This window comes from Pollicipes pollicipes, unplaced genomic scaffold (assembly GCF_011947565.3).
Source record: "Pollicipes pollicipes isolate AB1234 unplaced genomic scaffold, Ppol_2.1 Scaffold_6686;HRSCAF=7923_pilon_pilon_pilon, whole genome shotgun sequence".
NCBI classification, from domain to species: Eukaryota; Metazoa; Arthropoda; class Thecostraca; order Pollicipedomorpha; family Pollicipedidae; genus Pollicipes; species Pollicipes pollicipes.
In genome coordinates this window covers 1,010,669-1,024,003 of record NW_023596921.1, presented here as the reverse complement: position 1 = coordinate 1,024,003, position 13,335 = coordinate 1,010,669, and the positions used below count along the sequence as shown (strand labels likewise).

General features: G+C 45.9%; 1 protein-coding gene across 1 annotated transcript; it reads right to left on the bottom strand.

Annotated features, from left to right (window-relative positions):
• Nucleotides 1–16: 16 nt before the first annotated feature.
• On the bottom strand, nucleotides 17–3,999 carry Polr2F (RNA polymerase II subunit RpII18). The gene is made up of 2 exons (XM_037232342.1): nucleotides 3,918–3,999; nucleotides 17–623 (listed from the first exon to the last, which is right to left on the bottom strand). Exon 2 carries the CDS (start codon nucleotides 593–595, stop codon nucleotides 200–202), a length of 396 nt encoding a protein of 131 aa, XP_037088237.1. The 5' UTR covers nucleotides 596–623; nucleotides 3,918–3,999; the 3' UTR covers nucleotides 17–199.
• Nucleotides 4,000–13,335: the final 9,336 nt, after the last annotated feature.

The following is a 13,335-nucleotide window of genomic DNA, read 5'->3' as shown; positions in this document are numbered from 1 at the left end:
TCTCGAACAGACGTCAAAGGACACGATGATGTATTGATGAAACACAGATAGCAATGCTCACGATGGATTCAAGACACCTCCAAGGCGGTGACCACGCGGCCCGCCGCGGAGCCCCCCTCCTCCAACCGCCGGCACCCAGCCTAGGCCACTCCCGCCTCTCCGGCGGACGCGAGGCGACCGGCCTTGCCTCGCCGGCCGCCTACGTGTCTACGATCATGAGCTCGTCGATGCCCCAGTCCTCGTAGCTGCCGTCGGGCAGGTAGCGGCGGATGATGATCGGGATTTTCCGCTGCTTGAGCTCCTTCATGGCGATCTGCAGCGGGTCCGTCTCGCCCTCCAGCTCCACCATGACTGGCGCGCACATGGCGATCTGCAGGGCACGCGTGCCCAGCACACGGGCGCGCTCGTACTTCGTCATAAAGGGCGTGGTCTGGCGCTCGGCGCCGGCGGCCGCCTGCCCACCCTCGCCCGACGGCAGCACCGCCACCGTCTCGCCCTCGCCCTCGATCTGTTCGTCCAGGTCGTCGGCGCCGTCGTCAGCATCGTCGAAGTCATCCCCGCCATCATCAGGCTCGAAGTCGCCCTCGTCGGCCATTGCGGTGCGTGTGACGGCAGAGAGTTACCTGGTTGACAGGAGAGGGGTGGTGTCAAGGGAGGGCTGCAGACCAGGCCGTGCTCGAAAACGAGGGACACAGCTCTCATTGGACTGGCCACATGGTGTCACTAAATGGAGCGGGCTTAGGGATTTAATGCATGCTCATCTGAGGTTTGGAATATGGTAACTGGGTCATACATGTGCCCAGCATACAATGCTCGTAACAATAAATATTTGAAGTATTACTTCACACTTCGGCCCACACAGTGCTTAACATAAAACAAATTAAGTTTTTTCACAACATGGGGTTCAGCAGAACAAAATGCATAGCTATAAGCACCAGATGAGTCAAAATGAAGCCTTGACCAAAATTTTTCCCATAATGTGGGCTACTGATCCACACTGGGGTCTTTCTCAAATGTGCAGCTCATTTCTCAACCTGGTTATCCACATAATACTAAGCTTTTTTTAACATCTAAATGCTCATGAACCCAAGCTCAGTTCCAAAACAACCTACAGATAGGCTAGTGGCAATTACTTAACAGTTTTCAATCGTAGCCATGCACAGGCAATCACCTTAACAAACAAATAATAATCACTCATTAAATGCAGCAGAGGCATAGTTCATGTATACAATATTTTCCTGGTGCATTTATAAAATCCTGGTACCCAGACAGATTTTTGAAAATATGCTTTCTCATGATATCACAATCTTGAATGTATTTTAAAGTGTTCCACATCTGTATGACATTATGTGCCAAAACAGACACATTACAGATTGTTTCATGCTGTTCACAGGTCTGCCCTTCTTTAAACCTAAACTGCCTCTAATTTCTGAGCTACATGACCATAAAAATGCACAAACTAATTCAGGGAGACTATTTCAAGATCACCCACATTTATGACACCCTAATAATGCCATTCAAATCCTGCCATGTCATTATTCATGCAACAATCCAATCCAAGAAAAATAGAACTGTCAAGTTCATCATATCTGGTGTTTGTGAGCATGATTTCCAGAAACAATGACTGTCAGTTGGCTCTAAATGCTGTGCAAGGCACAATGATACAATAAAACAATGACATATTGGGGACCATATTTACTTAACAGAAAAACTGCGCTATCCAGGGCAGTCTTGAACTGTAAAAAATAGTGTTTGGTAAGCTTACTTCATCATATATGATGCTTGCCCAAAATTAACCTGTGAAACAGTTCTTTTAAAGGAGATGCAAAGGCGTGCACTGCAAATGTGGAACCCTCTTTAGAACCTGGCATGGTCTGTCATGTTCTGTTGCGTAAAACATGAAGCGATCATCTCAGGGGTGTTGTTACCTATTCACTTATTGGAGGTGGGGCCTCCAACCTGCCAACAGAAAAAGACCAAATCCAGGGATAAACCCAATCGCTGGTGTATCATACGGGTTTGGATTAGTCATTTCTTGCTCTCCATCACAAACTTGTTTTGGAACACCACACAGCTGGGTAATCTGTAACCCCTGCAAAACCAAGCCTGCTGCTCACTATCTGACTCAATACAATAGTATTCATTACATAGTACAATACATCATTCAATCAATCATTACAATCATTCATACAATAGTATTCATTACAGGGGTAGTGCATGCTGCTATCATTCAAAAGCAGACATTGATAGAAGGAGCAAAGATCACCCTCAGGTCAGTCTCATGATCCATTAGGGTCCCATAAAAAGGTTTGCCTGCATTGCAGAAGGCGCAGGTGTCAGGCAAAATAAGCCCTCTCCTGTGGCAGCTCCCAGAGGCTGCCAGGTGGCCTGCAGCCTAGTCCTTTTCACATTTTGCCCTGTATCTTGCTGCCTAGATCAGTTAGAGTAAGTCCAACTGGAAAAGATAGATAACTGAACTTGAAATTCTTCATTAGCACAGCAAAGCAAGCCTGAAAATGCTTGTCTTCCCTAAATCTGCAATAAACAAGTGTCCAACACGCCACATACAAGCCACATACCACAAGGCCTGACCCTGAATGCCTCACCTATATATACACTGCCTTCAAGACTAAGGGGCCCATCTGCTCACATTCAGCAAAGTTGCCTTATTAGCAAGATTAAAAGGGGTGTAGGTATACATTGCTACCTGACGTTAGAAAAAATAATTGTACACCATTTGTCGTGATTAAGGTGGAACAAATCACAAATAATCTAAAAATGGGTAAATTCATGCTTCCACCTTCAAATTTTAATATTTATGATAGCGAGCTCCTGAGAGCTGTACGCACCCCACCGCCTCGACTCCCCAGCGCTGTTTCTGCGTTACTGTTGCGTAATTACAATATTTCTTATCATCAAGAAACATAAAAAATGTATGGGACACAGAGCCTAGCCTAGCCTAGCCTAGCCTAGCCTAGCCTAGCCTAGCCTAGCCTAACCTAACCTAACTAACCTAACCCCCACCCTATCCCCTTCAACCCAGTGTCCCATTGGCATCCATGTTCCATGCCACATACATGTACCGTATTAAGAAGTTTTGTTTGGCCGCCATGTTCTCATTTTGCTTTTCATTCCCACACAAAAATGTCATATTTCCCCACAGTGTTGACCAATCTACAAACAACATGGAAGACTGCTTGGATATGCAAGAAATACATTTGATTGAATTCTTGTTACCTTGGCCTCATACATTTTACAGTAATGTTGTGATCACTCAGTAATGTTGTGATCACATGTAGAAATGGTGCCGGGGTCGTGGTTGCTGTGTGTTTGCGCTCAGCTGTTCGCTATCATAATTATTTAAGGTCCAAGGTAAGAGCCTAGATGACCTGTTTTATGACTAATTACAAGATGTTCTGCCTTAAAAATGATGACTGATGTACAATACTTTCTTATCATGAGGTAGCAATGTATACCCTAACCTTAAAAGGTACAGCTGCATGCCAAAAATATGGTTTTCTTGCATCGCAATAGCCTTTAGTAACACCATACCACCAACACACAAAGCATGATAGACTATTTCACTTCATACCATTTACTTCTGAAGAGGAACAACTACTTCAGAGCACGAGTCACATGCAGCTTTTGCAGAAATTTCTTATGCCTACAAAATCTTTTCTGTTCAAATTTTTCACTCCCATCCTTGCTCAAAAGCATGTCTAACTCAGCGGTTCAAGTCAAAATCATAAGACGTGGGACGGTGAATGAGAGGCGCACATGCCTAGCCACGAAATGGGATTTATGGGTACTGCTGGTGTCCACAACGGAAATGATAGAATAAACAATTGGCGGAATACATGAATTTGAATTTAAACTGGAGATTGCTGGATGGCAAAACGGGCACCCCTATACCTTACCAAAGACGTCTTCAGAACCCGAAGAACACGCGGTGCCCAACCGTGGTCGCACTTCCGAGCATCACACGTTTCACCACATGCCGCACGATTACGCCATACGCCGCTTCTTCAAAAGACGTAAACGGCGCTTTAGTTTCAATTGCTGCGTTTTGAAGCTGCCATATATTTTTAGTATATTGGCAAAGTATAGATCCACATATCCCGGTGCGCTTGGGTTGGCCCCTCCTTCTGGTGCTGTTGTATACTTGTCCGTGCTTTTATGTTTGTTTTCTCGTGTTCACATGTTCAGTTGCGACCCTCTCCTTAAATCACTGGATTTCCATCAGCATGTGCGCAGGCCCTCAAATCGGATCATTAATCGTCGGTTCCTGGTAGCCCATCGGTCCCCTCGGGTCCTACAGAACGGGGGGGGGCGCACGTGCCCCCCCCCCCGTGCCCAGGGCTGGTAGATCATGTTGTTTGAGGGGATAGGATCGGTGACAAAAATATCTTTCACACGACACTTGGTGCCACAAATGTTTTTGAATGGGGATTTAAGTGACGGCCAAGACAAAATGTTGCAGCGCGCAATTCAGAGCAACATGAGGCCTACATGTCAGCACCTTCCGTCACACAACACCAGCAACCACGTCCGTAAGGAGCCTTTGCGCCTGCGTGAGCACCATGGTACCTAAACGCGCTCCATCTCAACCCAGCGCAAAAATATTCTGTGATTTTTGAATGAACTTTGTGAATGAATGTGAGTGACTTTGCAAGCGGCATTCGCATCGCGATTTCATAATTACGTATCTAGACTGAATATTTGGGTTTTGTTGATTTAATGGACTGGCAGTTCAGGGAGGTCGGTGAGATGACCTGATCGAGGCAGGCAAGGACAATACTGGGCCCGTGATTTGCATTGGTCAAGGCCCTGCGACAACATAAGGTTCCTGTGTCGGTCAGCGGCCCGTAATGCCGAACCGAGTGTCCTGTGTCGACAAGGGGCCTGGAGTGGTCGGCCAGGCTTTGCTGAACAGGGACGGCACGGCACGGCCGGGACCCCAAATGCCAGAGGGCCTCTTGCGTTGGTCAGAGCCCTCTGACAATGAAAACAACACTTGAGAACTTGCGATGAACATTGTCAATGAGGCAATGCAAGGCCCCTGTGTCAGTCAGGACCCAGGGCTGAACGGTGGGCCCTCCAAACCAATGCCAGCCATGGGCCCGTTAAGCCGAACTGGAGTCTTTGTGCCAATTATTGGACCACTTGCAACGATGAGGGACCTTACTGCGTCAATGAGAGTTTCTGCGTCTATCCGGGTTCAACCGCACCCCGAAAGCACCACACACTGGGACGGAATGGTCATTCACCCCTTGACCGGGAACGATAATATGTCTCTTAGTGTTCTACACAAGGCGACCCTTGCCCGGAAAAAGAGGTGTTGAGGTGTGGTCATTAGTGTTGAAAAGAGTGGGTCGAAATGAGTTAATCAAGTGAGTTAAATGAGTTAAACAAAGAAAAAGGCCACCGAGGTTTGCGTGAGAACGTTCAATCTTTTTGGAGAATCGACTAGTCAACAAATGACATCAAAGGGGCGCTTCCGGAAAAGGTAACAGCTCTTAGCGGTGTTCAATAAAGTGGACCGAAATTAGATAAAATATTAAGAGAATGTCAAGCCCTGTTTTCATGAGGGCATTCATCTTTCTCAAAATCGACTGATGAATCTGCGTCAAAGTTTTTGAGCCTGCACGCTCGCGATCCCAGAAGTAAGAGCAGCGGTGGCAGCGGTCGCAGTCTCCGTAAATCCGAGCGGCCACTGAAGTTGCACCAGGAGGCGGGCGCCGCGCGCAAGATCGGCCGTCGTGGAATGATGGTTCCAAAGTCTTTCAAAATGAGTCGGTACCGTTCCAAGATTATACGCATGCCTATCTTTTATGACACTGAGTTGTCCTCTGAACGAATTAACAGTTACAACTTGAGAAATAGATATCTTACGCTTAGTTTTCCAGTCCTACCACCAGAAACTCCTCCAGCCGTCTGCCAACGCCCAGCGTTATCCGCAGGGCCGAATTCGTGCAGACTACGGATACTGCAACGCCGAGTGTCGAAGTTTTTTTACCAAGATGTGGGAGCGTGCAAGTTCGAAACTACCCTACATTAATTTGTCCACTACTCGACTCTGACTGAAAGTGAAGCATTTCCGGGTAAACGAGGTTTGGCCATGTTAATGCTAATTTTTTACCAATTTCGACCTAAAATCTACGTTCAGGTGTTCCTCACCACCTCTGTAGAGTCCAGATCAAAACTCTAGCAAAGTTGATGAGTTTAGAACAAGAGGCTTAGAACAAGTCCAGCGAACTATCGTAAACTGAAAAAGCTGGTCATTTAATCCGTGCAGTCGTTTATCACCTGATTCATTCAGTTTATTGGCGTCAAAATTTAACTAGAGTTGGTTTCGTAGTAGGCTATGGCTTTTGTTCCAGCAACGGTAGGCACGCATTCTGAAAAAGACAAAGAAAACCGTATCCCTCATTAAGAAGTGGGCTATATCAGGCGACATTTTTTTGGTTGCGGGGGGGGGGGGGCTTTCGCCATCACCACTCCTTTTCTCATCCCTGCGCTCCTCCCTTGTCAAGGCTTCGGCTGCGCCCCTCATAACTTATCATGACGGCTTGGGAGGCCAGAATAGATTAGGACCGAAGGACAAATGGTAGGGCCTACAGAATACTACATGGGACACTAAAAATCAAACATTTCATACATAATTAGGGCAAACACACGAAGCTGTTACAGCCGGACAGGAAAATGCTAACTACCTGGGCGTGATCTCCGCCACAAGGAAGGGGGAGGGCGGACAAATGTCACACATTTTATGAATGGAATGCGTCACGCGTACGAAATGATTGCAAAATGCGTCAGCAATAACGGGCGGGCAGCGTTTCACACTAGTTGGAGTTGTTGTTCCAACAGGCAAAAGCAGTGTGGTGTTGCCGGGACACGCGCCAGCCCAGCCGCTCGAAATCACTAGGGATACAGATACACTGGCGACTGCAGAACACGACTCAACACACCGCACGCCATGCCTAACTTTGGTCTGTCACGAAAGTGTGGGCAAGTCGGCACTCTGATAGAGACAAATACAGCGCTCACCGCGTACACATGCGCTGGCGAGCGCTTGGCTGGCGTGAGGCAAGACAAATGACAACTGTGCACGGTTCCCCACAGACTTGAACCGGGGCAGTAAGGCTTGGCCTCTTCCAGAAGATGGGAGTACTGAGGGCACTCCGGGTAAAAATCTCTCTTAAATCCAACCTTGTGCAAAACTGCTGAGATTTACATTGGCCGTTCCGTAGCCAAGACATAGCTGCTATCCGTATGTCAGCATGCGACGCGAAGGTTTGGTCAGAAACATTCCTCATTCACTCGCACAATGCCGATTATTCCAAGCAATGCAGCGCCAATGAAATTAATTGTGCATTCGGATATTGTACGCCTAAGCAATAGATCCAGATTTATTTGATTATTGAGCCTCATACGTTCAAGAAAATACTCCACATTAGAGAATGCTGAGGCAAACATCATATGTAATTGTGGTATATGGCAGTCGTTTAGGGAACCCACGCGCCAGGCAAGTGGCAATTGCGCGAGAGAGTTGGCCTGGACAAGGTGGCGCGTGGCGGGGGCGCGACGTGTTCGGGCGCCTCGGACGTTATATAATTGCTTTGTTGTTATTACCGAGGTATTGGGAAAATACTCACGGTAACACCTGACTAAGTGTTTGGTCGGGCTGTGAGAGCGGACGATACTACAGTAATGAAATAAACTCACTCATAAGTGTTGGCAAAATTTCAAGTGGAAAAGACTGCTCTAGACAACAAAATATCTCTTTTTACTAAATGTGCTCCCGAATGCATCGTTGTTTGATTGCGTCACAGTACCTTACACAACATTGATTGAGAGCCAATTGACGGCCTTCATATCTGGAAGTCTAGCTCACGAACGCTAGATATAAAAGACCCGACAATTATATCATCATTGATCTTGGCCGACGCATGACCAATGGATTGACAGATTTGAATGACGTTATTATGACGTCATGGATGCCTGGGTGGCCTTGAAATAGTCTGCACGAAAAAGTCTGCACATCTTCGCCGGTGTATACCTCAGAAACTAGAGGGGTTTAGGCCTTACGATGAGCAGGGCTGTGAACCGCATCGCATGATCTTCAAGACCCCTGTTTCAGTTCAAAGCCCCCCCCCCCCAAAAAAATACAGAACACTCTCTTTATGAAGTTGCGTAATCATCAATTCGTCCTTAGTTAAGCTTTCTCTACACTGGCCGTCTACTCTTTCTGTTACAATTAAGCTGCCAGTTCTACGACTATTGCTTATACATATTTCGTCATAAATATTGCGAGCAAAGCAGACAAACAACGAAGCTCACTACGTCTGCAAAGCACGAAAAATAAGGGAAATGGCAAACAGCTCGCACGAATAAAGATGACTGAGAAAGTAGTAGGTGATGTCACAACTTTCCGTTTGTGTAGGCCTGCACACCTTGTTTTGTAGGAATCCGAAAAGTTTGAATGACAGACCTCACCGACTTGCCACTGAAGGTCTATTTTCGCCCCCATTTTAGTTTTCTTGAGTCAACAAAAACGAGGCTAGGAGACAGCGACTTGGAATTTTCAAGGCCTTCATATAAACGTTTAAAGTACTATGTGTTAACAACTTAATGTCAGTGTCATTCTGCGTCATGAAATAATGACGGCATAAACTGATCGAAAATGACGTTTTCGCTCTCCAATTATATTAAGTTGTCACGTCGTGCCATCTTATTGCAGAATGACAAAAGGGTGTGCAAACAAACACTTTTGATGCAAAAATGCATTTATAATATTACTAGCGAACCAGAAGACAACCCCTTACTGTGATACCACAATAAGGCTTGAACTTTTTCGGCATAAGATACACAGATATTCAGCATCAAGTATCAAATATCAGGCATCGAGTATCAAGTTTGAAGTGTAAAGAGTCAAGTATCTGCGTTACGTACAAAGGTTTTCGCTACATTTCGGGTTCCCTGCAAAAAGGTGACACACATGCATCACCTCAAATAAAGCGTTGAAAATTAGGTCGATATTTTAACCCACTAAACCTTAGATACCATTAGCGATTTAAGGACAGCCTGGATTTCTGTTATATGCCTTTCTTTCACACCTTTGCTCGCTTAGTTTAAGCGTCCTCCATCTTCCGGCTTTGACGCAAAAAAGTGTTCTCGGGATCTATCGCATGTTTTCACTTGACCTTGAATGCGCCGTGATTGGCGACGCTTGGGGCAGCAACCGTTCTAAATGTGCTCGATACAAAGCTGCTTCTAAGGATTTCCTTTTGAATCGGCGCTACGGGTTGTTTGGTTACGAAGTTATGGACGAGAGCAAGGAAGCCCTCTTGACTGAGTTCTGGATGTTGGATAAATCACCGAATAAACCGTCGGGTTAAGGGAACGGGCTTGCAGCTAATCTTTTCACACACTTTCATGCAATGACATCTTGAACACATTGGCTGCTTCAACCTCAGGCTGAGGATCTCATTTGATTTCTGCCCGACAGCAGTGTCCGCACTCAAGACAACTTGGCCGCGTTTCCAGCCTAATTGAACAGTCATCTGTCCGGGCACGACAGGCGTGTCACGGACATTTTTAATCAAGCCGACAAACTGTCTCCCGCAAGAACAAAGCAAACATCGCCTCCGCCCGGGCTTGGTTTTAGATCTTCATAAGGCGTCTTGGAGGGATAGATCCTCCAAAATCAAGGGCGAAATGACGGGACGGCGGGAGTCCCGACCCAGGATTTCATGTCAATGATGCCTGTTATCCATGATCGGTTTTCACATCGAGAGTAAACTCAATATAGTGCAATATAGAGGAGGCACGGAATCAGCTTAAGCACTTGTAGCCATTGGTCTCTAACCTAAAAACCATAAGGCATAACTAGGAACCTGAAATGAGGAGGTAGATGTGTAGTTGCTTGCTATCTCTGGCCTGCGGGTTAAGTTGATGGGTGCTTGCAATGTGGGGAACAGTGGCAGATATCGGACGTAGTTATTCATCTGTTTATTGGTCTCTTGTGTGTCATCCATGCACCACATGGTTTCTCTCGGCACAATGACAAATCATTAAAACTGTCAGGTGAGATAGCACACAAAACGGCGTTATAATTCCGGCGACTATAATCGTCCATTACATACCAGCAGATTTAAAGATGAAGTTAACCAACAGGGCAACAGAAATGGGATCCTGCCCCTGTGACCGCGAGCTACACACGCTTACCACTAGAGCACATGCACGAAGACCTCCCCTGCCCCCTTCCGTCCCGTCGACCCTCGTGCGGCGGGAGTGACGTTGTTCCTGTTCCTGTCGGTCATACTAATTGCTGAAGTCTTCAGAGTCCACCCCACCTGTCACCGCGTGAGCCATGAGGAGATGCAGCAAAACTCTCTCAGTAAGTAGCATACAATACGGTTCTCTACGTGCCGAAAGCCACCTGTTTTGTGGAACTTGCTTTCACTTTTGCAATATTCTGTCTTTACCTATCCATAATTACTCTACTCGCTACTGAAAAAGGCGAAGCTAGCCTTTAATTGTGACACACATTTTGAGCAGATGTTTATTGATCTATACACCAGTAGGACGCCTATTGTGGTGGGGGATGGGAGAGGTGATGACGAATGGACATTGCCTAGTATTTGATTCTGGGTTTCATAAAGGCATTATATGTGACGATGCCTTGACCATTGCAGTGTATCGTTTAATTTTTTCCCTCAGATGCAATGTCGCTGGGCTATTCGAACTTGTCCTAATACGGTAACATAATTTTGCTTGGTCTCTCACTCGTCTTGAAAGGAGAGAGCGTGGTAAGTTGTAGCATATCCAAGCAGTATCAGGGTGGTTTACTTCAAATATACGACAGACTGCAGTCTTGAGCCACGCAGCCTACCCATGCGGCTCGCCTCTAACACCAAGCGCACCTTTCGGTGTGCTTCCGGTCGTTACAAGCATGCGTCTTTTTGCATATTGTTAAAAACTGTAGCGATCGGTGTGAATATGTGTTTAAGAACTCACGGCATGACTAGCCTCTTTTGCCTCTTTTGCCCACACAAAGGCTCATGTTGGTTACCAAAATTCCGACCGCGGAGGCTCTTATAGGCGGGCTAGAGGGTGCTTAATCAAGCTCAAAAGACCATTTTCTGCAGCAAGACATCTGTTGATGGATCCTGTGACCACCTTATCAATTAGTTTGCTCATGCTCTGGATCAGGAAGCCCAAGTTTGTGCTAAAAGAGCTCTTCGCTGGCTCGGGAACTAGAAGGCCCATGATGTCTAATGCTTGATTCTGCCCTTTATGAACTAGAAGACCCCATGATGAGTGAGGTGGCCCCGCTATGGACTAGGAGGCTCTCGTTATGAACTGGGATTACCATGCTTTGAACTAGGACGACGTCATTATGCACTAGTAGACCACCGTTTTGAACTAGGAGGCTCCTGTTATAAACATGGAGGCCTCGTTTTAAACCAGGAGACCACGTTATGAACTAAGAGTTGTGAAGTAGAATGCCCTCGGTATGAGCTAGGAGGACCCCGTTATAAAATAGCATACACCCATTTTAAACTAGGAGATCCCCGTTTTGAACTAGGAGGCTCTCAGTTTGCACTGCGAGGCCTTTCTGTGAACGAGGAGGTACTTGTTATGTGCAAGAAGCCTCGGTTTTGAGCAAGGGGCCGTTTTATGAACTAGGAGAGCTCCGTTATCGAGAAGAAGGTACCCCTTGCGGACTTGGAGGCCCCGTTATGAAGTAGAGGGTCCTCGTGCTAGATTGGAAACCGCCCTGTATATACAACATATGTATATATATATATATATATATATATATATATATATATATATATATATATATATATCAAACAGTGTCTTTTCTGGAACAAGAGCCACTGTTATGCATCAGGAGGCCCACAGCCAGACCAAACCATTTGGGAGTGCAAGAGTGAAACAACAAAAATGTGGATGCCGTGTGTAGACATGATCCTTTTTTATTGACTGATGCCAGGTTAGTTACGGCTCAATCAATGTTGCTATGAATCAATATTTAGCACCTCAAGCGAGCTGGGTCGCCAGGGGATAGAAGCTGGATGTAAAATACGTAAGAAAAACATTGAAAAGGCCTTGTCTTACGAATGTTGCATGACGCATGCTAGATGCGGACATAGGCTGGAAACGACAGGCCCAAACAAAGAAAGGGCCAAATGATGGCATTTGCTGTTTTAATGGAATAATTTTTTTTTGAATCCGCTTTGCACAGAAAACATTTTGTGTCGGAATGGGCAATGGCTTCTAGATGATTCATGAACAGTATGGCTGCACTCACTTTACACAAGGTGTAAAAGTTATGGATGCGATCGATTTTTCTCTTCATTCCTTCCTTCTTAAACTCTTAGTACCAAAATCTGCAATAAAGGGCTTTAAGAGTCACAGATAAGGCTCAAAATTTGCTCTTATGTTCGGAAAATGTGGCTAATATCAGACAACTTTGTGCTAAGTACGCCAACACTTGTTATACGGATATATAAGTGTTACCGTCGTATTGATGGTGGCACCTCAACCTAGCTATTCAGCCTTCATTTCGCGTTAGTTTCATTCATATACCCTGTCTAGTTGACCTTCTAGGCCAGTTGTGTCAAAGTTGAGCAGTACCCCAGGACCCAGTCGCCAAGTGCTGAATTCTACGGATCCTTCGAAATGACGCCCCCATGCTGTAGATAAAAAGCAATCATGCGAACACTTGGTTTTCTTACCGCTTATTCATTTGACACTGTGCGGCTGTTGGTGGTCATTCTCAGTTAGACCTACATTATTATAAAGTCAGGGTAGGTTAGGCCATGATAGGTCAAGGAACGTTTGCGACCATTGACCTTTGAAATTGCGATTGAAAAGCATTGATCGCAAAGGGATTTTGTCGGCTACGCAGTTAGACCGTGTGCCACTTGCGAAGTCATTTTGGGGCCGTTTTTTGCAAAGTCGTTATCGGACAGCTGGAATAATTGTCGCCTTATGGCGTTCATCAGGCGAGGAAATTGCATTGTATGCTTAACCAGACTAACTGAAGCAGTGTCCATTAATGCACACATGACGAGTTACATTATTTGTAACACACGCTCGCGACTTACTATTAGCCAGACTAACTGAAGCAGTGTCCGTTAATGCACACATGACGAGTTACATTATTTGTTACACACGCTCGCGACTTACTATTAGCCAGACTATCTGAAGCAGTGTCCGTTAATGCACACATGACGAGTTACATTATTTGTTACACACGCTCGCGACTTACTATTAGCCAGACTAACTGAAGCAGTGTCCGTTAATGCACACATGACGAGTTAC